Here is a 24845-nt window from a genome sequence, read left to right on the forward strand (position 1 = left end):
CCTATGGGTGAAGGATTCAGTCTTGATGTTGTACTTTATAGGTTTGGACAAATGTCTCATGACCTATATCCATTATTATAATCTAATACAGAGAATTTCACTGTCCTAAAAATCCTCTATGTTCTGACTGTGCATCTTTGCCCCTACTCTTCACAGCAGCCACTGATATTTTATTGTTTCCATAGCTTTGCTTTTTCTCAAGTGTTATATAGTTGGAATATACAGTATGTAGCCATCTCAGATCAGTTTCTTTTATTTACTAATATCCATTTGAGGTTCCTTCTTGTTTTTCATGGTTTCATAGCTTATTTCATTTTAGTGCTGAATAATATTTTGTTGTTTGAATGTGTTACAGTTTATTCATCTGTTCGCCTTCTGAAGGACATCTTGGTTTCTTCCATATTTTGGCAGTTATGAATAAAGATACCGTAAACATCCATGTATAGATTTTTGTGTGGACATTACCTTTTCAACTCCTTTGGGTAAATACCAAAGAATGTGATTGCTGGTTTGTGTAAAGAGTAAGTTTAGTTTTGTAAGAAATAGCCACACTGTCTTTCCAAGTTTCTGTATTATTTTGCATTTGTTTTAACAGTGAATGAGAGTCCTGTTGTTCCATATCCTTGTCAGCATTTGATGTTGTCAGTGTCTTGGATTTTGGTCATTCTAATATGTGACATTATTAATATCTCATTGTTTTAATTCACAGTTCCCTGATAACATATGATGTGGGACATATGTTCTTATGCTTACTTGCCATCTGTATATCTCTTTGCTGAGGGGTCTGTTAAGGGCTTTGGTCCATTTTTTAATTGAGTTTTTGTTTTCTTATAGTTGTATTTATGAATTAATTATATATATTTTAGATAACAGTCCCTTTTAAATGTCTCTTTTGCAAATATTTTCTCCCAGTATGCAACTCATTTTCTCATTCTCTTTGTATTGTCTTTCTTGGAGCAGAGTTTTTAATTTTAATGAAGTCCACCTTATCAATCATTTCTTTCATGGATCATGTCTTTGTTGTTCTATTTTAAAGGACATTACCATACCCAGGATTTTAAAGGACAAATACCATACCAGGATTTTCTCCCATGTTGTCTTCCAGTTTTATAGTTTTGTGTTTTACATTTAGGTCTGTGATCCATTTTGAGTTATATTGAGTGAAGAGTGTAAGGTCTAGATTTATATTTTTTGCATATGTATGTCCATTTGTTCCATCACCATTTTTTGAGAGACTCTTTTTGCCCCATTGTATTGCTTTTGCTCCTTTGACAAATATGAGTCGATTATTTTTATGGAGGTCTGTTTCTAGGCTCACTGTTCTGTTCCGTTGATTGATTGTTCTTTCACTAATACCACATTGTCTTGATTACTGTAGCTTTGTAATAGCTTTGGAGTCAAGTAGTATCAATCCTCCAACTTTGTTCTTCTCCTTTAATATTGTATTGTCTATGCTGGGTCTTTTGTCTTTCCATATCCACAAAATGACTTGTTAGAATTTTGATTAGGATTGTATTGAATCTATGGATTCATTTAGGATGAACTGACATCTTGACAGTATTAAGTCTTCTTATCCATGAACATGGAATCACTGTTTATTTTGTTCTGCTTTGATATCTCTCTTCAGAGTTTTGATAGTTTTCCTCTTGTATATATTTGTTAGTTTTTAATGACTGTTTGAGCAAAATTCTTTATAATCTGGTCCTCTAAGACCTTTTCGAAGAGAAGTGTATCAGTATATATTATCTTTTAATTTAGTGTCTCCAGGAGATCCTTTTTTAAACCTGTTTAAAATTTTTATTTATCTGTAAAGTTTTTTTTTTTTCCCACTTGGTATTATCTTTAATTACAAAGACTTTTCCAATCACATCACATAGAGATCATTTTATCCACTGCTCTGTTTGGCTGCCAATCTCTTATCTCTCTCCTCAGCAATGGTAAGGCGAATACCCTTTCCACGGTGAAGAGAGATCCACGGTTTGTTGCCTTTGCCAGTAACGAAAATGTTTGAGAGCCGTGTGGCAAAGCTGTTGCCGTTCGCATCTTTCACATGAACTACATCAAAAGAACCTGGATGCCTCTCCCGGTTTGTAATCACACCAATTCTTCCCAGGTTAGCACCTCCAGTCACCATGCACAGGTTACCAGTGTCAAATTTGATGAAATCAGTAATCTTGCCAGTCTCCAAGTCAATCTGAATGGTATCATTCACCTTGATGAGGGGATCAGGGTAACGGATGGTACGAGCATCATGGGTTACCAGATGAGGGATTCCTTTTGTTCCCACAAATATCTTTCTTACTTTGCACAATTTATACTTGGCCTCCTCAGGTGTAATACGATGAACAGCAAAGCGACCTTTGGTGTCATAGATCAAACGAAAATTCTCTCCAGTCTTATCAATGCTGATGACATCCATAAAACCAGCAGGGTAGGTTATATCTGTGCGGACTTTGCCATCGATCTTAATAAAACGCTGCATGCAAATCTTCTTTACTTCATCTCCAGTTAGGGCATACTTAAGTCTATTCCTTAGGAAAATGATTAGGGGGAGACACTCCCTTAGCTTGTGGGGGCCGGTAGATGGACGAGGGGCAAACACACCAGTCAGTTTATCCAGCATCCAATGTTTTGGAGCTGCTACGCGTTTCAGGTGCTTCTTGGGACCCCGAGCCATGGCTGCGCTAGGCACGAAAAGAGAGTAAAGTTTTGTTTTAATTATATATGACTTTTAAAAGTTGGTTACATAAATGAAATATGCAGCAGACTGCAAATATTTATCTCATGAAAGCCATATTACTTGTGACCAAACAGAGGAAATCTTTTCTGCTCTTTCCATGAAACCCTGTGTCAGCTTTAGAAGTCCTCAGGAATAAAATTTATCACCTATTCATCCTTAGTTATTCATATCTCTGGTATGTTTTTTGTTTTCATTTTTTGCTGTCATCTGGGAAAGAATTATTTCTTCATATTCTAGATAATAGATGACAAGCTCAGTGAAGGCAGTTTTTCTTTCAAAAACAGTTTCATTAGTTTATCATAGTTATTGGTTGTCCTTTGGTAGTTAGAAAGGATATTCATGTTCTTTCTTTTTGTATTCTTATAGTGTTATAATCTTTATATAAGCAGGAGGTCTTGTCAATATTTTATTTGGATATTTTCTCTTTTCTACATATTGGATAGTATCTGTTGATATACCTCCAACCTTAGTGGTTCTGCCTTTGTCATCTCCATTTCCATGTTAAGTGCATCTAGTGAAGTTTTAAATTCAGATATCGTATTTTCCAGTTCTAAAGTTTTCTCTCTTTTTGGCTATGCCACAGGTCATGCAGAATCTTAGTTCCTTAGCCAGGGATCAAACCTGGGCCCTTAGCAGTAAGAGCACAGAGTCCTAACCATGAACCACCAGGGAATTCTCAGTTCTAAAATTTTCAACAGATTCTCTTTCGTTAAACTTTTTTATCTTTCCTTCAAATTTACTATTATTTTTATTTTTAAATTTATTTATTTTTGGCTGTGCTAGGTCTTGGTTGCTGTCCGTGGACTTCTCTAGCTGTGGTGAGTGGGGGCTGCTCTTCACTGTGGTGCACAGGCTTCTCATTGCAGTGGCTTCTCTTGTTGTAGAGCACAGGCTCTAGGCATGCGGGCTACAGTAGTTGTGCACTGGCTTAGTTGCCCTGTAGCATGTGGAATCTTCCCGAACCAGGGATCAAACTGGTGTCCCCTGTATTGGCAGGCGGACTCTTAGCCACTAGGACCACCAGGGAAGTCCTAAAATTTTCAATAGTTTCTTTACTCTTACTGACTGAAATTTCTCTACTTCTCATTAATTGCAAGTATTATTTTTCTTTCCATCCTTGAGTGTAATAACAGCTTAGAAATCTTTATCTGCTAATTCCAACATCTGTTCCATCTTTGAGTTGGTTTTGTTTCTGACTTTTCTCTAGAGAATAGGTCACATGTTCCTGGTTCTTAATATATCAAGTAATTTTTTTATTATATCCTGACTTCTGCAAATATAATGATGTTGGAACTCTAGATTCTATTATAGTCCTTTAAGAATGTTTTTGTTGTTTTATTGAGATATAATTGACATATATCATTGTATTAATGTTAAGCTGTATAACAATGATTTAATATATGTGTGTATTACTAAATGATTACCTCAATAACTTCAGTTAACATTATCACCTTAGTTACAATTTTTTGTGTGTGATGAGAACTTTAAAGATTTATTCTCTTAGCAGCTTTTAAATATACAATACACTGTTGTTACTTACATCCTCAGGATTTATTTATCTTATAACTGGAAGTTTGTGCCTTTTGAGCACTTCACTAACCCCTAATCTTCACTTCTGGCAATCGTCAATCTGTATTTTGTTCAAGTTCAGTTTTGTTGCTGAGTTTTTGTTTTGTTTATAGAGTTGACATGTAAGTGAGATCAGATCATACGGCATTTGTCTTTATTTAATTTAGCATAATGCCCTTAAGATCTATCCATATTTTTGAGAAGGCGATACTTCCTTCTTTTTTATGGCTGGATAATATTCCATTGTATATATGAATATCACATTTTCTTTTTTCTCCTTTTTAAATTAAATTTATGTATTTTAGATGAAGCAAAGATGAATATTTTTAATGATAAAAGGTACTATTCACAAAGAAGATAGACATTGTAAATCATTCAGTTCAGTTTAGTTCAGTCTGTCAGTCGTGTCCGACTCTTTGCGACCCCATGAATCACAGCACGCCAGGCCTCCCTGTCCATCACCAACTCCCGGAGTTCACTCAGACTCACGTCCATTGAGTCAGTGATGCCATCCAGCCATCTCATCCTCTGTCGTCCCCTTCTCTTCTTGCCCCCAACCCCTCCCAGCATCAGAGTCTTTTCCAGTGAGTCAACTCTTCGCATGAGGTGGCCAAAGTACTGGAGTTTCAGCCTTAGCATCATTCCTTCCAAAGAAATCCCAGGGCTGATCTCCTTCAGAATGGACTGGTTGGATCTCCTTGCAGTCCAAGGGACTCTCAAGAGTCTTCTCCAACACCACAGTTCAAAAGCATCAATTCTTTGGCGCTCAGCTTTCTTCACAGTTCAACTCTCACATCCATACATGACCACTGGAAAAACCATAGCCTTGGCTAGACGGACCTTTGTTGGCAAAGTAATGTCTCTGCTTTTGAATATGCTATCTAGGTTGGTCATAACTTGCCTTCCAAGGAGTAAGCGTCTTTTAATTTCATGGCTGCAGTCACCATCTGCAGTGATTTTGGAGCCCCCCAAAATAAAGTCTGACACGGTTTCCACTGTTCCCCCATCTATTTCCCATGAAGTGATGGGACCAGATGCCATGATCTTCGTTTTCTGAATGTTGAACTTTAAGCCAACTTTTTCACTCTCCACTTTCACTTTCATCAAGAGGCTTTTTAGTTCCTCTTCACTTTCTGCCATAGACACCTAACAACAAAGAAAGATACATAAAGCAAAAATCATAAAAAATATAAGGGAAAAGAAAAAATATATAATCATACTAAGACATTAACATTTCTCTCAGAATATTTTGGGCTCCAAAATCAGTGCAAATGGTGATTGCAGCCATGAAATTAAAAAATGCTTGCTCCTTGAAAGAAAAGCTATGACCAACCTAGACAGCATATTAAAAAAGCAGAGACATTACTTTGCCAACAAAGGTCCATCTAGACAAAGCTAAGGTTTTTTTTCCAGTAGTCATGTATAGATGTGAGAGTTGCACTATAAAGCTGAGTGCTGAAGAGTTGATGCTTTTGAACTGTGGTGTTGGAGAAGGCTCTTGAGAGTCCCTTGGACTTCAAGCAGATCCAACCAGTCCATCCTAAAGGAAATCCGTCCTCAGTATTCATTGGAAGGACTGATGCTGAAGCTGAAACTCCAATACTTTGGCCACCTGATGCTAAAGAACTGACTCATATGAAAAGACCCTGATGCTGGGAAGGATTGAAGGTGGGAGAAGAAGGGGACAACAGAGGATGAGGTGGTTGGATGGCATCATTGACTCAATGGACATGAGTTTGCGTAGACTCTGGTAGTTGGTGATGGACAGGGAAGGTTTCTGTGCAGCAGTACATGGGGTCGCAAAGAGTCGGACATGACTGAGGAACTGAACTGAACTGAAGAATGTTTTATCAAGTGCAGAAAATAGGAGCATCTTGAATGATGTCATTAGTAATTTAAATACAATAATTTCTGTTTATATTAATTTTATTAATCGTATATCCTACACAAAAATATTAAAAAATTTTTATCTCACTTGTTATTAGATGTCCATAGGACATTTAGAAAAACTAGCAAAAAGATAAACATTACTAAATTTCAAAAAGTAGAATTCTTTTTTTGTGTGATTCAGTTGTATATATACACACATATTATTTTTGAAGTTATTTTCCATTTTAGGTATTGTAAGATACTGAGTATAGTTTCCTGTGCTATACAGTAAACCCTTGTTGCATATCTATTTTTTTAAATTAGAAATCTGGCAATACCCCATTTTCTTTATCTGTTCCTCTGTTGATGGGCATTTACATTGTTTCCTTGTCTTGGCTATTGTAAATAATGCTGCAGTGAAGATGGGGCTGCAGATACATTTTCAAGATTGTGATTTCTTTTCTGCTGGATAAGTATGCAGAGGTATCATTATAGGATCTTAATGTAGTTCTGTGTTTAAATTTTTGAGGAATCTCCATATTATTTTCCACAGTGGTTGCACCAATTTACATTCTTACCAAGAGTGTACAGATTCCTACATACTCACCAATATTTACTTCTTCTTTTAGCCATTGTAGCAGATGTGAGGTGGTATTTCATTGTGGTTTTGGTTTACATTTTCATAGTGACTAATGAGGTCGAGCACCTTTTCATGACCTCCCTTGTGGCTCAGTTAGTAAAGAATCCACCTGCAGTGCAGGAGACCCAGGTTCAATCTCTGGGTCAGGAAGATACCCTAGAGAAGGAGATGGCATTCCACTCCAGTATTCTTGCCTGGAAAATTCCATGGACAAAGGAGTCTGTCGGGCTGCAGTCCATGGGTTTACAAGAGTTGGACATTACTTAGCGACTAAACCATCACCATCACCTTTTCATATGTTTAAATCATCTTTGGAAAAATGTCTGTTTATTTTTGTATCATTTTTGTCTATTCATTTTTACATCGTCTTTGGGAAAATGTCTGTTCAGATCCCTTTCTCATTTTTTAATTGGATTGTTTGTATCTGTTAAATTGTAGTAGTTCTTTATGATTTGGATATTATCCCCTTTTCAGAAACATGATTTCCAAATATTTTCACCCATTCCATAGGTTGCCTTTTCATTTTGTGATGGTTTCTTTTGCTGTACAGGAACTTTTTAGTTTGATATAGTCCCAATCACTAATTTTTTCTTTTCTTGCTTTCATTTTTGGTGTCAAATACAAAATAATCATTGCCAAGATCAGTGTTTTTGTTTACCCTTTGTTTTCTTCTATGAGTTTTATGGTTTTGGGTCTTACATTCAGGTCTAAATCCACTTTGAGTTGATTTTTTGTATGGCTTGAGATAATGGTCCAGTTTCATTCTTTTGCATGTGGCTGTCTAGTTTTCCCGGTACCATTTATTGAAGAGGTTATCCTTTCTCCATTGTATATTCTTGGTTCCTTTGTTGTAAATTAATTGACCACATCTGCATAGGTTTATTTCTGGGCTCTCTCTTCTGTTCCATTGATCTTTGGGTCTGTTTTTAGGCCAATACCATACTGTTTTGTGACTATATGTTTATAATATAGTTTGAAATCAGGAAGCATGATGCCTTCAGCTTTGTTCTTTTTTCTCAAGATTGTTTTGCCTATTTGGAGTCTTTTGTGGTTCCATGCAAATTTTAGGATTTTTGGTTCTATTTATGTGAAAAGTGCCTTTGATACTTTGATAGAAATTGCATTGAATTTGTAGATTGCTTTTGGTAATATGAGCAATTTTAACAATATTACTTCTTCCAGGTCATGAGCTTGGAATATCTTTCCATTTATTTGTGTTTTCTTCAATTCTCTCATTGTGTACTTTACAGCATATACTTCTTCCATTTCCTTGGTTAAATTTATTCTTATGTATTTTGTCCTTTTTGATGCAGTTGGAAATGGGATTGTTTTCCTAATTTCTCTTTCTGATAGTTTGTAATTAGTAAATAGAAATGCAATTTATTGTTGTATATTGGTTTTTTTATCCTGCAATTACTGCACTTTTTATTAGTTCACAGTTTTGGGTGGAGTTTTTAGAGCTTTCTATATAAAATCATGGCATCTACTGCCAAAGCAATCTTAAAGAAAAAGAACAAAGTAGAGGCAAAACAAAAAGACAGTCTATAGATCAGGAGAAAAAATATTTAAAAATGATGTGACTGGCAAGGGATTAATTTCTAAGATATACAAACAGCTCATAAAGCTCAAAAAATGGCAGCAAAAAACAGACAAACCAATCCAAAACATGGGCAGAAGACCTGAACACACATTTTTCCAAAGAAGGCATACAGATGGCCAACAGGCACATTAAAAGATGTTCAATATCACTAATTATTAGAGAAATGCAAATCAAGACTACAGTGAGGTATCACTTCACACCCATCAGAATGGCCATCATCAAAAAGTCTATAAATAGACTGGAGAGGATGTGGAGAAAAAGGAACCCTCCTACACTGTGGGGATATAATTGCTACAGCCCCTATGGAGAACAATATGGAGGTTCCTTAAACAGCTAAAAATAGATGATGATCTATTAATTCCACTTCTTCAGATATATACAGAAAAGATGAAATTCTAATTCAAAAAGGTACATGCACCCCAGTGTTCATATCAACACTATTTACAAAACCCAAGAAATAAAGCAGTCTAAATGTTCATTGGCAGATAATGGATAAAGAATAGGTACTTTGTGTGTACACACACACACACATACACACACACAGTGGAATCCTACTCAGCCATAAAAAAGAATAAAATAATACTATTTGCAACAACATGAATGGGTCTAGAGATTTTCATACTACATGAAGTTATACAAAGACAGTATCATATAATATGTCTTATATGTAGAATCTAAAGTATGATACAAATGAGCTTATTTATAAAACAGAAACAGAGAAAACAAATTTATGGTGTGATCACTGACCTAGAGCCAGACATCCTGGAATGTGTAGTCAAGTGGGCCTTAGAAAGCATCACTACGAACAAAGCTAGTGGAGGTGATGGAATTCCAGTTGAGCTATTTCAAATCCTGAAAGATGATGCTGTGAAAGTGCTGCACTCAATATACCAGCAAATGTGGAAAACTCAGCAGTGGCCACAGGACTGGAAAAGGTCAGTTTTCATTCCAGTCCCAAAGAAAGGCAATGCCAAAGAATGCTCAAACTACCACACAATTGCACTCATCTCACACGCTAGTGAAGTAATGCTCAAAATTCTCCAAGCCAGGCTTCAGCAATATGTGAACCGTGAACTTCCTGATGTTCAAGCTGGTTTTAGAAAAGGCAGAGGAACCAGAGATCAAATTGCCAACATCCGCTGGATCATGGAAAAAGCAAGCGAGTTCCAGAAAAACATCTCTTTCTGCTTTATTGACTATGCCAAAGCCTTTGACTGTGTGGATCATGATAAACTGTGGAAAATTCTGAAAGAGATGGGAATACCAGACCACCTGATCTGCCTCTTGAAAAATCTGTATGCAGGTCAGGAAGCAACAGTTAGAAGTGGACATGGAACAACAGACTGGTTCCAAATAGGAAAAGGAGTACGTCAAGGCTGTATACTGTCACCCTGCTTATTTAACTTATATGCAGAGTACATCATGAGAAACGCTGGGCTGGAAGAAGCACAAGCTGGAATCAAGATTGCCGGGAGAAATCTCAATAACCTCAGATATGCAGATGACACCACCCTTATGGCAGAAAGTGAAGAGGAACTCAAAAGCCTCTTGATGAAAGTGAAAGAGGAGAGTGAAAAAGTTGGCTTAAAGCTCAACATTCAGAAAGCTAAGATCATGGCATCCGGTCCCATCACTTCATGGGAAATAGATGGGGAAACAGTGGAAACAGTGTCAGACTTTATTTATTTGGGCTCCAAAATCACTACAGATGGTGACTGCAGCCATGAAATTAAAAGACGCTTACTCCTTGGAAGGAAAGTTATGACCAACCTAGATAGCATATTCAAAAGCAGAGACATTACTTTGCCAACAAAGGTCCGTCTAGCCAAGGCTATGGTTTTTCCAGTGGTCATGTATGGATGTGAGAGTTGGACTGTGAAGAAGGCTGAGCACTGAAGAATTGATGCTTTTGAACTGTGGTGTTGGAGAAGACTCTTGAGAGTCCCTTGGACTGCAAGGAGATCCAACCAGTCCATTCTGAAGGAGATCGGCCCTGGGATTTCTTTGGAAGGAATGATGCTAAAGCTGAAACTCCAGTACTTTGGCCACCTCATGGGAAGTGTTGACTCATTGGAAAAGACTCTGATGCTGGGAGGGATTGGGGGCGGGAGGAGAAGGGGACGACAGAGGATGAGATGGCTGGATGGCATCACTGACTCGATGGACGTGAGTCTGAGTGAACTCCGGGAGTTGGTGATGGACAGGGAGGCCTGGCATGCTGCGATTCATGGGTTAGCAAAGAGTCGGACACGACTGAGCGACTGAACTGAACTGAACTGAAAAGGGACTCGGGGAGGAATAAATTAGGAGCTTGGAATTAGCAGATAGAAATTACTGTATATGAAATAGATAAAAAGGTTCTACTGTATAGCACAAGGACCTATATTCAATATCTTATATTAAACTATAGTGGAAAAGAATATGAAAAAGACAAAATATATGTATACATATATAACTGAATATATATATATATACACACATATATATATACACATATATATATATATATAACTGATTCACTTTACTATACACCAGAAAGCAACACAGCATTGTAAATTAGCTATGTGAAAGTTGCTCAGTCATGTCCGACTCTTTGCAACCCCGTGGACTATGTCTATGGAATTCTCCAGGCCAGAATACTGGAGTAGGTAGCCTTTCCCTTCTCCAGGGGATCTTCCCAACCCAGGTATTGAACCCAAGTCTCCCACACTGCAGACGGATTCTTTACCAGCTGAGCCAAAAGGGAAGCCCAAAAGTGAAAGTTGCTCAGTTGTGTCCGACTCTTTGTGACCCCATGGACCATACGGTCTGTGGAATTCTCTAGGCCAGAATACTGGAGTGGGTAACCTTTCCCTTCTCCAAGGATCTTCCCAACCTAGGGATTGAACCCAGGTCTCCCACATTGCAGGCAGATTCTTTACCAGCTGAGCCACAAGGGAAGCCCAAAAATTAACTATACTTCAGTGAAAAAAAAGATTGTGGTATCTGCAAATAGAGATAGTTTTACTTCTTCCTTTCCAACTGCCTTTCTTTTCTTCTTGCCTAATTGCTCTGTCTAGAACTTCTAGTGCTATGTTGAATAAAAGTGATGAGTGTGGGCATCCTTGGCTTGTTCCTGATTAGGGAAGATCTTTGACATTTTCACTATTGAGTATGCTGTTAGTTGTGGACTTGGCATATATGGCCTTTTTAATGTTGGAGCACATTTCCTCTGTATTTGTTGAGATTTTTTTGATCATGAATGGATGTTGAATTTCATCAGATGGTTTTTCTATATCTATTGAAATGATCATATGACTTTTCCATTCGTTTTGTTAATGTGATTCGCATTGATTAATTTCCAAGTATTTATCCATCCTTGCATTCCAGGGTTAAATCCCACTTGATCATGGTGTGTGATCCTTCTAATGTATTGTATAATTTGTTTTGCTGATAGATTGTTGAGGATTTTTATGTCTTTGTTCATCAAGGATATTGGTGTAAATTTTTCTTTTCTTATACGTGTTTGGTATCAGTGTAATGCTGGGAGAGTAAAATAAGTTTGGAAGTATTCCCTCTGAAAATTTTGAGAGAGTTTGAGAAGAATTGTTATTAGCATTTCTTTAATATTTAGTCAAATTTACCAGTGAAGCCCTGTGGTCCTGAACTTTTTGTTGGTAATTTTCAAATAATTGATTCAGTCTTCTTACTAGTAATTGATTATTCAGATTTTCAATTTCTTCATGATTCATTCTTGGTAGGTTGTATGTTTCTAGGGATTTACAATTTCTTCAAGGTTGTTCCAATTTGTTCTTGTTCAACATAATTTCTCAAGGACCTTTGTATTTCTGTAGTATCAGTTGTAACACCTCCTCTTTCTTTTCTAATTTTATTTGAGTCTTCTTTTTTCTTGGTGAATCTATCTACATGTTTGTCTGTCTTGTCTACATTTTTTTTTAAAGCTCTTAGTTTTATTGACCCGTTCTACTGTCTTTTTAGTCTGTGTTTCATTCGTTTTTGCTCCCTTCTACTGACTTTGGGCTTCATTTGTTCTTCTTTTTCTAGTTCCTTGAGGTGTATAATGAGGTTATTTTGAGTTCTCTCTTGTTTCTTAATTCAGGCATTTATTGCTATGAGCTTTCTTATTAGAATTGGCTTTTGCTGTATCCCGTAAGTTTTGTATGTTATATTTTCATTTTATTTCTCGCAGTATCTTCTTGATTGACTTCTTCTTTGACCCATTGGTTAGTCAACAGTGTGTTGCTTAGTCTGCCCATATATGTGAATTTTCCAGCTTTCTTCTTGCTTTTAGTTTTTAGTTTCATAATGTTGTTATTGGAAAAGATGCTTGATATGATTTTAGTCCTCTTAACTTTATCAAGAGTTGTTTTGTGGCATAGTGAAGTGAAGTTGCTCAGTCGTGTCCGACTCTTTGCAATCCCATGGACTGTAGTCTACCAGGCTTCTCTGTCCATGGAATTTTCCAGGCAAGAGTACTGGAGTGGGTTGCCATTTCCTTCTCCAGGGGATCTTCCTGACCCAGGGATCAAACCCAGGTCTCCTGCATTGCAGGCAGACACTTTACCCTCTGAGCCACCAGGGAATCACATATGTTGTATACTGGAGAATGTTCCATATATGCTTGCTGCTGCTGCTGCTAAGTCGCGTCAGTCATGTCTGACTCTGTGCGATCCCATAGACGGCAGCCCACCAGGCTCCCCCGTCCCTGGGATTCTCCAGGCAAGAACACTGGAGTGGGTTGCCATTTCCTTCTCCAATGCATGAAAGTGAAAAGTGAAAGTGAAGTCGCTCAGTCATGTCCGACTCCTAGAGACCCCATGAACTGCAGCACACCAGGCTCCTCGTCCATGGGATTTTCCAGGCAAGAGTACTGGAGGAGAATGTATATCCTGCTGCTTTTAAATGAAATGGCCTAAAAATGTTCTGTTAAATCCCTCTGGTGTAATGTGTAATGTAAGTTCAATGTTTTCTTACTGATTCTGTCTGTGTGTTCTACCCATGATGAAAGCAGAGTATTGAAGTCTCCTACTGCTATTGTTGAATGGTTTGCTTTGGAAACAAACTGATATCATTCTCTTGTTTTTGAGATGGCACCCAAGTATTGCATTTCAGACTCTTTTTTTGTCTATGAGGACTACTTCATTTCTCCCAAAGGATTCTTGCCCATAGTAGTAGATATTAATAGTTGTCTGAATTAAACTCACCCATTTCTGTTCATTTTAGTTCACTGATTCCTAAGATGTTGATGTTCACTCTTGCTATCTCCTACTCAACCAGGTCCAATTTACCTTGATTCAGGTTCCTATGCATCATTGTTCTCTACAGCATCACACTTTCATTCTAATCCCCAAAAAGGGTAATGCCAAAGACTGTTGAAACTACCGGATACTTGTGCTTATTTCACATGCTAGTAAGATTATGCTCAAAAGCCTATGTGAACTGAGAGCTTCTAGATGTGAAAGCTGGGTTTAGAAAAGACAGAGGAACCAGAAATCAAATTGCCAACATTTTTTGTATCATAGAGAAAACTAGGGAATTCCAGAAGAACATCTGCTTCATTGACTGTGCTAAAGCCTTTAACTGTATGGATCACTAGAAACTATGAAAGTCACTCAGTCGTGTCTGACTCTTTGCAACCCCATGGACTATGCAATCTATGGGATTCTCCAGGCCAGAATACTGAAGTGGGTAGGCTTTCCCTTCTCCAGGGGATCTTCCCAACCCAGGGATTGAACCCAGGTCTCCCACATTGCAGGCAGATTCTTTACCAGTTGAGCCACAAGGGAAGCCCAAGAATACTGGAGTGGGTAGCCTGTCCCTTCTCCAGGAGATCTTCCCAACCCAGGAATTGAACCAGGGTCTCCTGCATTTGCAGGCGGATTCTTTACCAACTGAGCTATCAAGGAAGCCCAAGAAACTATGGATACAGTCCTTCCAATGATCCAGAAACTATGGATCACTACAGAAATTCTTAAAGAGATGGGAGTACCAGACCACCTTACCTGTTTCCTGAGAAACCTCTATGCAGGTCAGTAAGCATCAGTTAGAACCAGACATGGAACAGTGTGCTGGTTCACAATTAGGAAAGGAGTATGACAAGGCTGTATATTGTCACTCTGACTATTTAACTTCTGTGCAGAGTATATCATGTGAAATGCCAGGCTGAATGACTCACAAGCTAAAATCAAGACTTCTGGGAGAAATGTCAACAACCTCAGATATTCAGATGATATCACTGTAATGGCAGAAAGTAAAGAGGAACTAAAGAATCTCTTGATGAGGGTGAAAGAAGAGAGTGAAAAAGCTGGCTTAAAACTCAGCATTAAAAAAACTAAGATCATGGTATCCAGTCGCATCACCTCATAGCAAATAGAAAGGGAAAAAAGTTGAAGCGGTGGCAGATTTCCTTTTCTTGGGCTCCAAAATCACTGCGGATGGTGACTGCAGCCATGAAATTAAAAACTTGCTCCTTGGAAGAAAAGCCATGACCAACATAGACAGTACATTAAAAAGAAGAGATGTCACTTTACTGACAAAGGTCCATGTAGTCAAAGCTATGGTTTTTCCAGTGATAATGTACAGATGTGAGAGTTGGACCGTAAAGAGGGCTGAGCACCAAAGAACTGATGCTTTTAAATCTAGAGAAGGCTCTTGAGAGTCCCTTGGACTGCAAGGAGATCAAACCAGTCAATCCTAAAGGAAATCAACCCTGAATATTTGTTGGAAGGACTGATGCAAAAGCTGAAGCTCCAATACTTTGGCCACTTAATGCAAAGAGCCAACTCATTGGAGAAGACCGTAATGCTGGGAAAGATTGAGGGCAAGAGGATAAGGGAGCGACAGAGGATGGGATTGTTGGATGGCATTGCCAACTCAGTGGACATGAATTTGAGCAAAGTCCAGGAGATAATGAAGGACAGGGGAGCCTGGAGTGCTGCAGCCCGCAGATTTGCCAAGAGTTGGACACAACTTAGCGATTGAACAACAATTACTATTACTATTGTATTGTTATCAATAGTTCCCTTTAAATCTTTATATGTTTTGATGCTCCTGTGTTGGGTGCATGGAGATGTGATAGTCACTGAGTCGTATCTGATTCTTTATGACCCCATGAACTGTAGCCTGCTAGGCTCCTCTGTCTGTGGGATTCTCCAGTCAAGAATATTGCAGTGGGTTTCCATTTCCTTCTCCAGGGGATCTTCCCTACCCAGGGATCAAGCCTGGGTCTCCTGCATTGCAGGCAGATTCTTTACTATCTTCGTCACCAGGGAAGCCCTGGTGTTGGGTGTATAAATATTTTCAAATGGTATGTCCTCTTACTAGGCTGACCACTTTATCATTGTATAATACAATGGCCTTTTTGTCTCTTATTATATAGTCTTTTATCTAGAATAAGTATACCTCTTTCAGCTTTCTTTTGGTTTCCATTGTATAGACTGTATTTTTATATCCCTTCACTTTTAGTCAGTGTATTTTCATAAAGTTGAAGTGAGTCTGTTGTAGGCAGCATATTTCTGGGTCTTGTTTTTTTATCCATTCATCCATGGCATGTCTTTTCATTGGAGAATTTAGTCCATTTACATATAAAGTAATTATCAATAGGATGGACTTACTGCCATTTGATAATTGTTTTCTGGCTGTTTCTGAATTCCTTTATTCTTCTCTTACACTCTTTTTGATTTTTTAAAATAGTGGTATGCCTAGGTTTTTTTGTTTGTTTGTTTTTTGTGTACTTACAATAGATTTTTGCTTTGTGGTTACTGTAAGGCTTACATAAACCCCATCTTGTGTTTATAACAGTCTGTATTGATAACAGCTTAAGTTTGAATGCATTTTAAAGCTCTATATTTTAACTCTCCCCTACCCATTATTTCTCTTTTTGATGTCAAAATCTACATCTTTTTATCTTGCATATACTTTGACACATTATTATAATTATAGTTTACTACCTTTGTGTTTTAACCTTTACACTAGATTTATCAGTGATTAACCCACCACTATTACAGCATTAGATTATTTGAATTTAACTATATATTTACCTTTACCAGTGAGATTTATACTTCAAATGTTTTCTTGTTACTTAGTGCCCCTTCATTTCAGCTTAAAGAATTCCCTTTAACATTTCTTGTAATACTGGTATATTGGTTGTGTTTTCCTTCATCTTTTGGTTGTGTGGATAACTCTCTATTTCTTATTAAAATTTGAAAAACAACCTTTCTGGGTAGAGTATTCTTGGTTTTCAGTGTTTTCCATCAGCAGTTTAAAGGTATTTGGTCACTTGTCATTAAACCATGACCTAGCTCTTGTTTTTTTCTTGAATGTTTGTGATTGTCTAAGCAGCCTTATTTGATGTTAGTGGCTTCTAGTATTTGAAGGTGTACCAAGAGCTGTTAGTGTCCAAAGGAAAGGATATCAGTCAGCCCCTGGGTGCAGGCTGATTGTAAGCTGGACCCTCTGGCAGCAGCTTTTAAAGTATACAAATATACCTGTTTCAGGTGAATACTTCTTAATCCCCTACCCCTATTTTGCCCCCCCTTCACTCTCCCACTGATAACCATTAGTTTTTCTGTCTGTGATTTTGTTCTCTTTTACTATTTTAAAATTTTTTACTTATTTATTTATCTTTTGGCTACACCATGCAGCTTGCAGAATCTTAGTTCCCTGACCAGAAATCGAACCTGTATGCCCTATGATGGAAGTGCAGAGTAACAACCACTGGACCACCAGGGATTTCCCCTTCTCTTTTCATTTTTGATGTGGAGTTTTTCTTGTTTACCTGATGCATAGTTGTCACTCATCCTCTGGATTTCCTTCAGAGAAAAAATTTCTATATGTAGCTATAGATTTTTTTGGTGTGTCCATGGGAGAAGGGGAGTTCAGGAGCATCCTGTGTCACTGTCTTGGAATGGACAGCTTGTTTCTGGTTTTAATACAGGAAGTTAACTTGGTTTGACACAAACTGCAAGCTTTTCTGTGCAGTTCAGTTCTTATTCTTGGCTGGGATGCTTGCAGTCTCACCTACATATGCTTTGGAGATCTGAGAGAGAGTCGGGCGGAGCTTATGCATAGTATTTGAAAGTTCCTCTCTTTCTCTCAGCAACCCACTCCAGTATCCTTGCTTGGGAAATCCCATGGACAGAGGAGCCTAATGATTTACAATTCATGGGGTTGCAAAGAGTCGGACACAACTTAGCTACTAAACCACCACCACTCACATTGTGGCAGTCTACTTCTAAGCACTGATGTAATGTGTTTCAGGTTAGAAAAACTTTGGGTTTTCTCTCAGAATTTTAGCTGTCCTGTTCTGTGTCACCTATGGCCATCCAAGTCTAACAGCTGTTTAAAATATAGGAAATCACCCTGTGCCATTCTTGCCTTTTAAGGATTGACTGCCATTCATAATCTGCCTGCTTTTGTTTAGTCTGCAGTGCCTTCCGGTAATTATTTTTCATATTTTTTCCAGAGTTTATAGTTACTTGGGTAGTGGTCAGTTTGTTAAGAGTATGTTGTTGTTGTTCAGTCGCTTAGTCGTGTCCAACTCTTTGCCACCCCATGAACTACAGCACGCCAGGCTTCCCTGTCCTTCACTGTCTCTCAGAGTTTGCTCAAACTTATGTCCATTGAGTTGGTAATGCCATCCAACAGTCTCATCCTCTGTTGCCCTGTTCTCCTCCTGCCCTCAGTCTTTCCCAGTATCAGGGTCTTTTCCAGTGAGTTGGCTCTTTGCATCAGGTGGCCAAAGTATTGTTTTATTTTTTTCTGTAGCTTTTTTGAATATGATCAATTTCTAATTCATATATTCTTTTGTTGTCTATATCCATTTGAGCTTTTCAATTTATGAATTGTAATTTTCTTTCATAGTTACAGATGCTTAATTATATTTAATGTTATCGTATTTTGTTATAATTTTCTTCTGTTTCTTGGCTAGGGCTGGGTGATTTTGTGTTTTCAACTCCTGAAGAGTTTTTATTTTCATTTTATGTTTTTTGACAGTAACTTGAATGGGTAGTGAGTTCTTTTTTATTTTTCTTGTTCATGTTTATTTTTGTTGTATTTTCCTGGACCATTGATCTCATGTTACATGTTTCCTCTTCTGTTTCTACAGTGAAATGCATTCAGTTTAATTAATGGTATTATTTTTGGTCTGTCTACTCTAGATTATTTCTTAATTTATAATTTTCATGGGTCCCTTACTTTTAGCCACTTCTCGTCACCACCAAACCTATGAGAGCCATCTCACTCTCTGAGACTCCCTTTACCCCAGTAATAGTGCCTTTCCTGTGATTCAGTACAGTTTCTAAGCTCTTGTGTTTAAAATATCCAAAAGGCAGTCCTTTGATCCACTAAGTTTCACAGTTTTCTCTCAGTACTTCCCTATTCAGAGTACGACCTCTCCCTCTGGAAAGAAGACCATACTTTATATGATGTATGATGTTTACCATTAATATTTGTTTCACCATCATTAAGACCATACTGCACTTTTCATTCTTTCTGCTGCCTTGGATTCTTTGCTTAGATGTCTTTGGATAACTTTGCTGACATCTGCTGTTTATTTTCCCATTAACAAGAAAATTGAAATTTGTGTATCTGTTTCCAAGTTACATTGTAGGCCTAGGTGATGGGTGATTTTGTTTTGTTTCCTTATTGGTGATTTTTGGAAGCTATGTGGAAGGAATTGCATTTAGAAGAATATATTTGTTGACAGCCTTTTACTATTAAAATAATCAATGTTACCAACCTAGACTTTGGACTTTTTTAGGTGTTTGAATTTCCTCTTCTTTATAATAAGTGACATATACTAGGGATGAATGTTAAGAATAGTGGAAAAGAATTGCCACCACTTTTCAGATAAATATTCATTCTCACTACTCACTTGACCGTTACTAAACCTTTGCTAGACCCTCACTAGACCCTTACTTCATCCCACAAGACTATTTGAAAGCCTTCTTTGAAAATAATCAAGGAATAGAAGAGGCCAAATTATGAAGCTAACATTTTTATCTTGTAATAGTGTCCTGCTTTGTAAACATTTTTATTCACAGCATCCCAACAAGGGCCAAAAATACCCCATTTCTAAATACTGTACAGTTAACCAGATATGTTAGATACAGGAAACTGTACTGTGAGTTAATGAGTGTCTTCATTAACCTAGAGGAGGCTTCACTGAAGCTGTATTTCATGTTATTCCTTTTTTTGATGCCCTAGTTCTTACACTTGGGAAGTATACACCGTCATAAAATTTTATATGCATGAACACTAGACTTTTCTTTTGAATAGTGAAGGGAAGGACTATTTGAAAGGAAAAATTGAGGGACTTCCTTGATGGGTCCAGTAGCTAAGACCTGCAGGGGACCTGCGTTCAGCCCCTGGTCACAGCACTAGGTCTTGCACATTGCAACTAAATGAATGAGTAAATATTTTTTAAAAAGAGAGAGAAATAGCAAAGCTGTTTAAGTGTATATATAGCACTTGAGTATCTGAAAATCATTTCCTGTGTATTTCTGCTAAAATTTGCATACTTTAGGGGTATACAGACCACTACTCTAGTGAAACACTTGTACATGTGGACAGGGAGATGTAATATAAAGGTTTTTACAAATCTGAATGTTCATCAAAGGGAAATGAATAATTCATGAACTATGCATACAACCCATGACTTAGCTGGAGTGGAAATGAGTAAATTAAAAAAAAAAGATACAAACTGTTTCTCATGGATCTCTCAGAAAACAAACACTAAGTTAAAAAGCACATTATAGAAGATTATGTTTAGTATGATACAATTTATATAAAGTACATGGAAAAATACTATTTATGTTCACTTTTAATACATTAATAATAAATATATAAAAATATGTTCCAGGGTAAATAAGCACTAATAATTTTGGGATAGTTATTCTTTGCAGGAGGCATAAGAGACCTGGCTTTAATCCCTGGGTCAGGAAGATCTTCTGGAGGAGGGCATGGCAACCCACTCTAGTATTCTTGCCTGGAGAATCCCATGGACAGAGGAGCCTGGCAAGCTATGGTCCATAGGGTCACACAGAGGTGGACACAACGGAGGCAACTTAGCACATGTGCACAGAATACAAGTGAGATGAGAAGATATAATCTTTTTTTCTGGGCACATCTTAAATAAAATCAGAATTATCTTAGTGAAAGAAGAGAGAAAGTCTTTTATATAGGTATTGTGTAGGTAGATAGTCTGTGCATCTTCTGACCAATGCCAAGAATTGGTAGGCCTGAGTTAGGGTACCTATGGGTCTGCTGTATTATTCCTCATAGTTCTCTGTATGCTTTAAAGTAGCTCATAATAAGTTTTAAAAATAATAAATGAATTAATTAATGAATGATAGCTCTATGTCTAGAGTCTTTGGACATAAGCAGATAGAGGTGAAGTGAGACTAAATTCATTCTCAGATTTTATTTCCTAGATGAAACGATCCAGAGTCTTTAGCCTCACTTCAGGTTCTCCCCAGGCATCCAAACAAAGAATCAGCCAAAGGTAATCTGGGCATGGTGTGGTTTGGCATCTCTCCCAATCACCCTACTCATATATGTGAGATTTCTCTGACCTGGGTGTTCACTTCATGTCTCTCCTTTTGTTTACTGTTTGTCTCTTATGCTGTCCTTAGCTGTGACTGTGTGCATACCTCCATGTGGGCTTATAAGTGTGCATGTGTGTATGAGCTTTCCCTTGTGGCACAGATGGTAAAGAATCTGCTTGCAATGCAGGAGACCTAGCTTTGGTCCCTGTGTCAGGAAGATCCCTTGGAGAAAGAAACAGCAACACAATTCAGTATTCTTGCCTGGCAAATCCCATGGACAGACGAGCCTGGCAGGCTACAGTCCACGGGGTTGCAAAGAGTTGGACATGACTGAGCAACTGTGCACATATGTTTATATGTGGTTTGTGTTTGTTCATGGACCCAAGAATGATTTTTTTCTAACTTAAATTATACATTTAAATTTTTATTGTGGTTTGGTCAGTTTTGAGTTTTACTTAAAATTTTGGGAGATCTTGTTGTCTCACCAAAAAAGCACAGGACTAAAATCTTGATGACTTGAGTTGTAGTCCTACCTCTGCCCTTACTGACTGTCTAAACTTGGCCAGTTTACCCTCTCAGTATTGTCCCAGTATAATTGTTAAGAGATCAGAAGGTTGGAAGGGAAGAGTTAAAAGGGTCCTGTGAATGCTGACATTGTGGGGATTCTAAACATCACCATATGGCATTTCTGAGCTGGAAATGACAGCTGTGACAGTGTCCTGAGGTGAGAGGAATGATCTCTAACCCCTTCGTCCTCTCCACCTCCTTTTCTACCCCATCTTTTTCTCCTGACTCTCTTTTCATTGATCCCCTTTTCTCCTTTCCCCATGTCCCTGTCTTCTACCTGATTTTCTCCGTTCAGTGTATTTCTAACAGAAGAAGAAGACCCTGTGATTGGCCAAGTGAATTGCAGGATTCGGCTCATCACTGGGCTGTCAGATGAAACAGCCGAATTTCTCCAGGTATGAGGTATCTGTGTCAACCTGAGTGTGGAATCTGTGTCCTGTCCTATCCCCTTTTCTTGTCCTTTCTAATCATGCACTTAAGCCATAGTTTCCTCTGCCCTGAAGCTTTCCATTCTCCAGCCTGAGGACATGGGTCTTGAAATGTTGGGAGCCCCATGTCTATGCCCTTTCCCACAGAAACTTACCCAGCCTGATTGTTGGTTGTTTTTTTATCTGGGCACAAATGGTGGAGGGTTTAAGAGCATGGACCTCAGAATCAAAAAGCCTGGGTAAGAATTCAAACTTTGTGACTTTCTGTCTGTATCACCTTAGGTAAATTCCATATTTTGTCTGATCCTTACTTTCCTGGTCCAGATGCAGGTGCTAGGTAAACTGCTCTTCAGTCTTCATTTAGGAAGCAGGCTTGGGAATGCAGAGTTCTTGAGCTGGCTTGGAGGTTTCCCACTAGCTAACCATGGTTTTTTTTTTTGTTTTGTTTTTTTTTACTGCTAGGTTGCTGATTATGGCATTGGAGGATACCATGAACCTCATGTGGATTATTTTTTGGTAAGAGCAAAACATCGTTCCTTTGGGCTGTGTTTCAAGTGGCAGGAAAAGATAACAACTCACATGGAACATTTGGCTTCTACCTCAAGGTCTTCTAAATTCTCAAGGATAAATCTTTGGGGACTGTCTTAAAATTAGACAGAAGAGAAAACAGATTTTATTGTCTTCTAGTGTGGTGCTGCCTCCACTAGGCACCTGGACTTGAGATGAATTCTTGGGGTAGAAAGTGATGGAGAGAGAACTACAGAGTCTTTTCCTCCTACCTGTATCCCCTCTCTTGTGCTGGAAGGTTCCTCGGTCTCTTCAGGCAGACCTCATTCCTCTGTTGATAGGAGGAACACTTGAGTCTATTGCTTTGAGTTCCAGTACTTCAGCCTTGCATAAGCCCCTAGTGTGGCTGAACTAGACACCGAGAGAAGATTGGTATTTGTACTCTGGGAATGACAAGCTGAATCAGCAAACAAAACACCAAATGTTTCTTCAGCACTTTTGATATCCTGGTTACTCTCCTAGGATCTAGGGATAGGAAGGCAAAAAAAAAAAAAAAAATCCCATTTTCAAACAGAGGCATGTTGTTTTGTGAGTCATGCATGTGAATAGTTACTTTCTAAGTTACTGAGTAAGTGCTATAAAGAAGGTATGTGCACAGTGTCCTGAGACACAGTGAACAGGCATGCAGCCTAAATGTTCAGAAAAGACTTCCTGGGAGAGCTTAGGTGTAAGCTAAGATTGTTCCTTTAAAACTGTTCCTTCCTAAGAAGGTGTCCCTGGAATGTCCCTCTCTCACTGCTGCCACAATATAGTCTGAAAGTAGCTGTCTCTACAGTCAAGATTGACCCACTGGTTACAGGAATCTGTGAAACCATATTCTTGATGTTGTGGGAATAGCTTTTACTGAGGAAATGATACAGATCTTGAAAGCAAAAGCCAATCTGTTCCTATAGATGGATAAGACCTCTTTGTGATTCCACTCTGAAATGTTCCTGACTTATCCAGTTCTAGGATCAAATGTTTTCTAGAGTGGCATGCATTCCTTCTTAGTCATCTTTTCTGACCCACTTCCTTTGTTGCGTTTTCTGTCTCCACCATGCAAAAATAAGTGGGTTGGTGGTTTGTTCTTTGAATGTAACACTTAGTTCCTATATCTGCCCTTTCTGTCTGGATTCCAATCTCACCTGCCTATATGTTCATATCCATCCTTGAGGAGCAGGGTGACCTCCATTTGGCTAAGATGAGTTTCTCATTCTCATAATGGTTGGGAAAGCAACTTATTGTTCATGCTTCTTTTCTTAACTAGTTAAGCTTAAGACCTGTATATTCACTTTTACATAAATTTCACAGGACTTTGACAGTGACCCTTTGGAATTTATTGTGACGGGGAATCGCATGGCCACATTCATGAACTATGTAAGTGTGGTCAGTACAGACTTGTCCCCTAGACACACTAAGCATGGGGAGCACATGTATACCTGTGATGGATTCATTTTGATATTTGGCAAAACTAATACAATTATATAAAGTTTAAAAATAAAATAAAATTAAAAAAAAAAAACAAAAAAACAAAACATTGAGGACTTCGATCCAGAAATTTGTATTTTTTAAAACACTGCAATAGATTCTAATGATCAGCCTCGTAAGGGAACTACTATCACTTAGTGATTAAAAGTAGAGGGGGAAAGAGGGAAAGGGAAGAGTTGCAGAATCCCCTGGGGGAGTCATTCGGTTATTTCTTGTCAGTCTCTTCATTGAGGGGTGAAGATCTAGAACCATTTGTTTTGACAATCAGGTGTGATTTCCTCCTCTGGACTAGGGCTAATTTTTTCATTTTCTTTAAGTGTTTAATTTTTTAAGCTAATTTTAAAATAAGCAATGAGAGGAAAAAACCCTCAGGATTCCTGCTGCTAAGTCACTTCAGTTGTGTCCGACTCTGTGCGACCCCATAGATGGCAGCCCACCAGGCTCCCCCATCCCTGGGATTCTCCAGGCAAGAACACTAGAGTGGGTTGCCATTTCCTTCTCCAATGCATGAAAGTGAAAAGTGAAAGTGAAGTCGCTCAGTCGTGTCCGACTCTTCATGACCCCATGGACTGCAGCCTACCAGGCTCCTCCGTCCATGGGATTTTCCAGGCAAGAGTACTGGAGTAGGTTGCCATTGCCTTCTTGGTCAGGATTCCTAGAGGCGTATAACAGACATTTTTCTACTATCTTTCCTTCTCTACCCAAATTATGTCAAATAATACTTTGGTATTATCATACTGCTTTTAAAATTTCCAAAAATTGTTCCCAAGTTATAGCAGATTTAGATCTCACTTTTGTGAGGGACATCCCAGAGACTTTTGCTCATCACTAATGACTACTAAAGGAAATCTAC

At 38.2% G+C, this 24845-nt stretch overlaps 1 protein-coding gene and 1 long non-coding RNA gene across 2 annotated transcripts; one reads left to right on the plus strand and one right to left on the minus strand.

Annotated features, from left to right (window-relative positions):
• Positions 1 to 1813: 1813 nt before the first annotated feature.
• Positions 1814 to 4641, minus strand: LOC147368908 (small ribosomal subunit protein eS4, X isoform-like). The gene has a single exon (XM_086410416.1). It carries the CDS (start codon positions 2675 to 2677, stop codon positions 1886 to 1888), a length of 792 nt encoding a protein of 263 aa, XP_086266542.1. The 5' UTR covers positions 2678 to 4641; the 3' UTR covers positions 1814 to 1885.
• Positions 4642 to 18000: 13359 nt separating this feature from the next.
• LOC147368909 (uncharacterized) lies at positions 18001 to 24039 on the plus strand. Its single transcript, XR_015166900.1, has 2 exons — positions 18001 to 21925; positions 22421 to 24039. It is a non-coding gene; the product is annotated as an uncharacterized LOC147368909 (long non-coding RNA).
• Positions 24040 to 24845: the final 806 nt, after the last annotated feature.

This window comes from Bos grunniens, chromosome 7 (assembly GCF_055505025.1).
Source record: "Bos grunniens cultivar Pamir isolate PY7600 chromosome 7, Bosgru_T2T1.0, whole genome shotgun sequence".
Classification (NCBI taxonomy): Eukaryota; Metazoa; Chordata; class Mammalia; order Artiodactyla; family Bovidae; genus Bos; species Bos grunniens.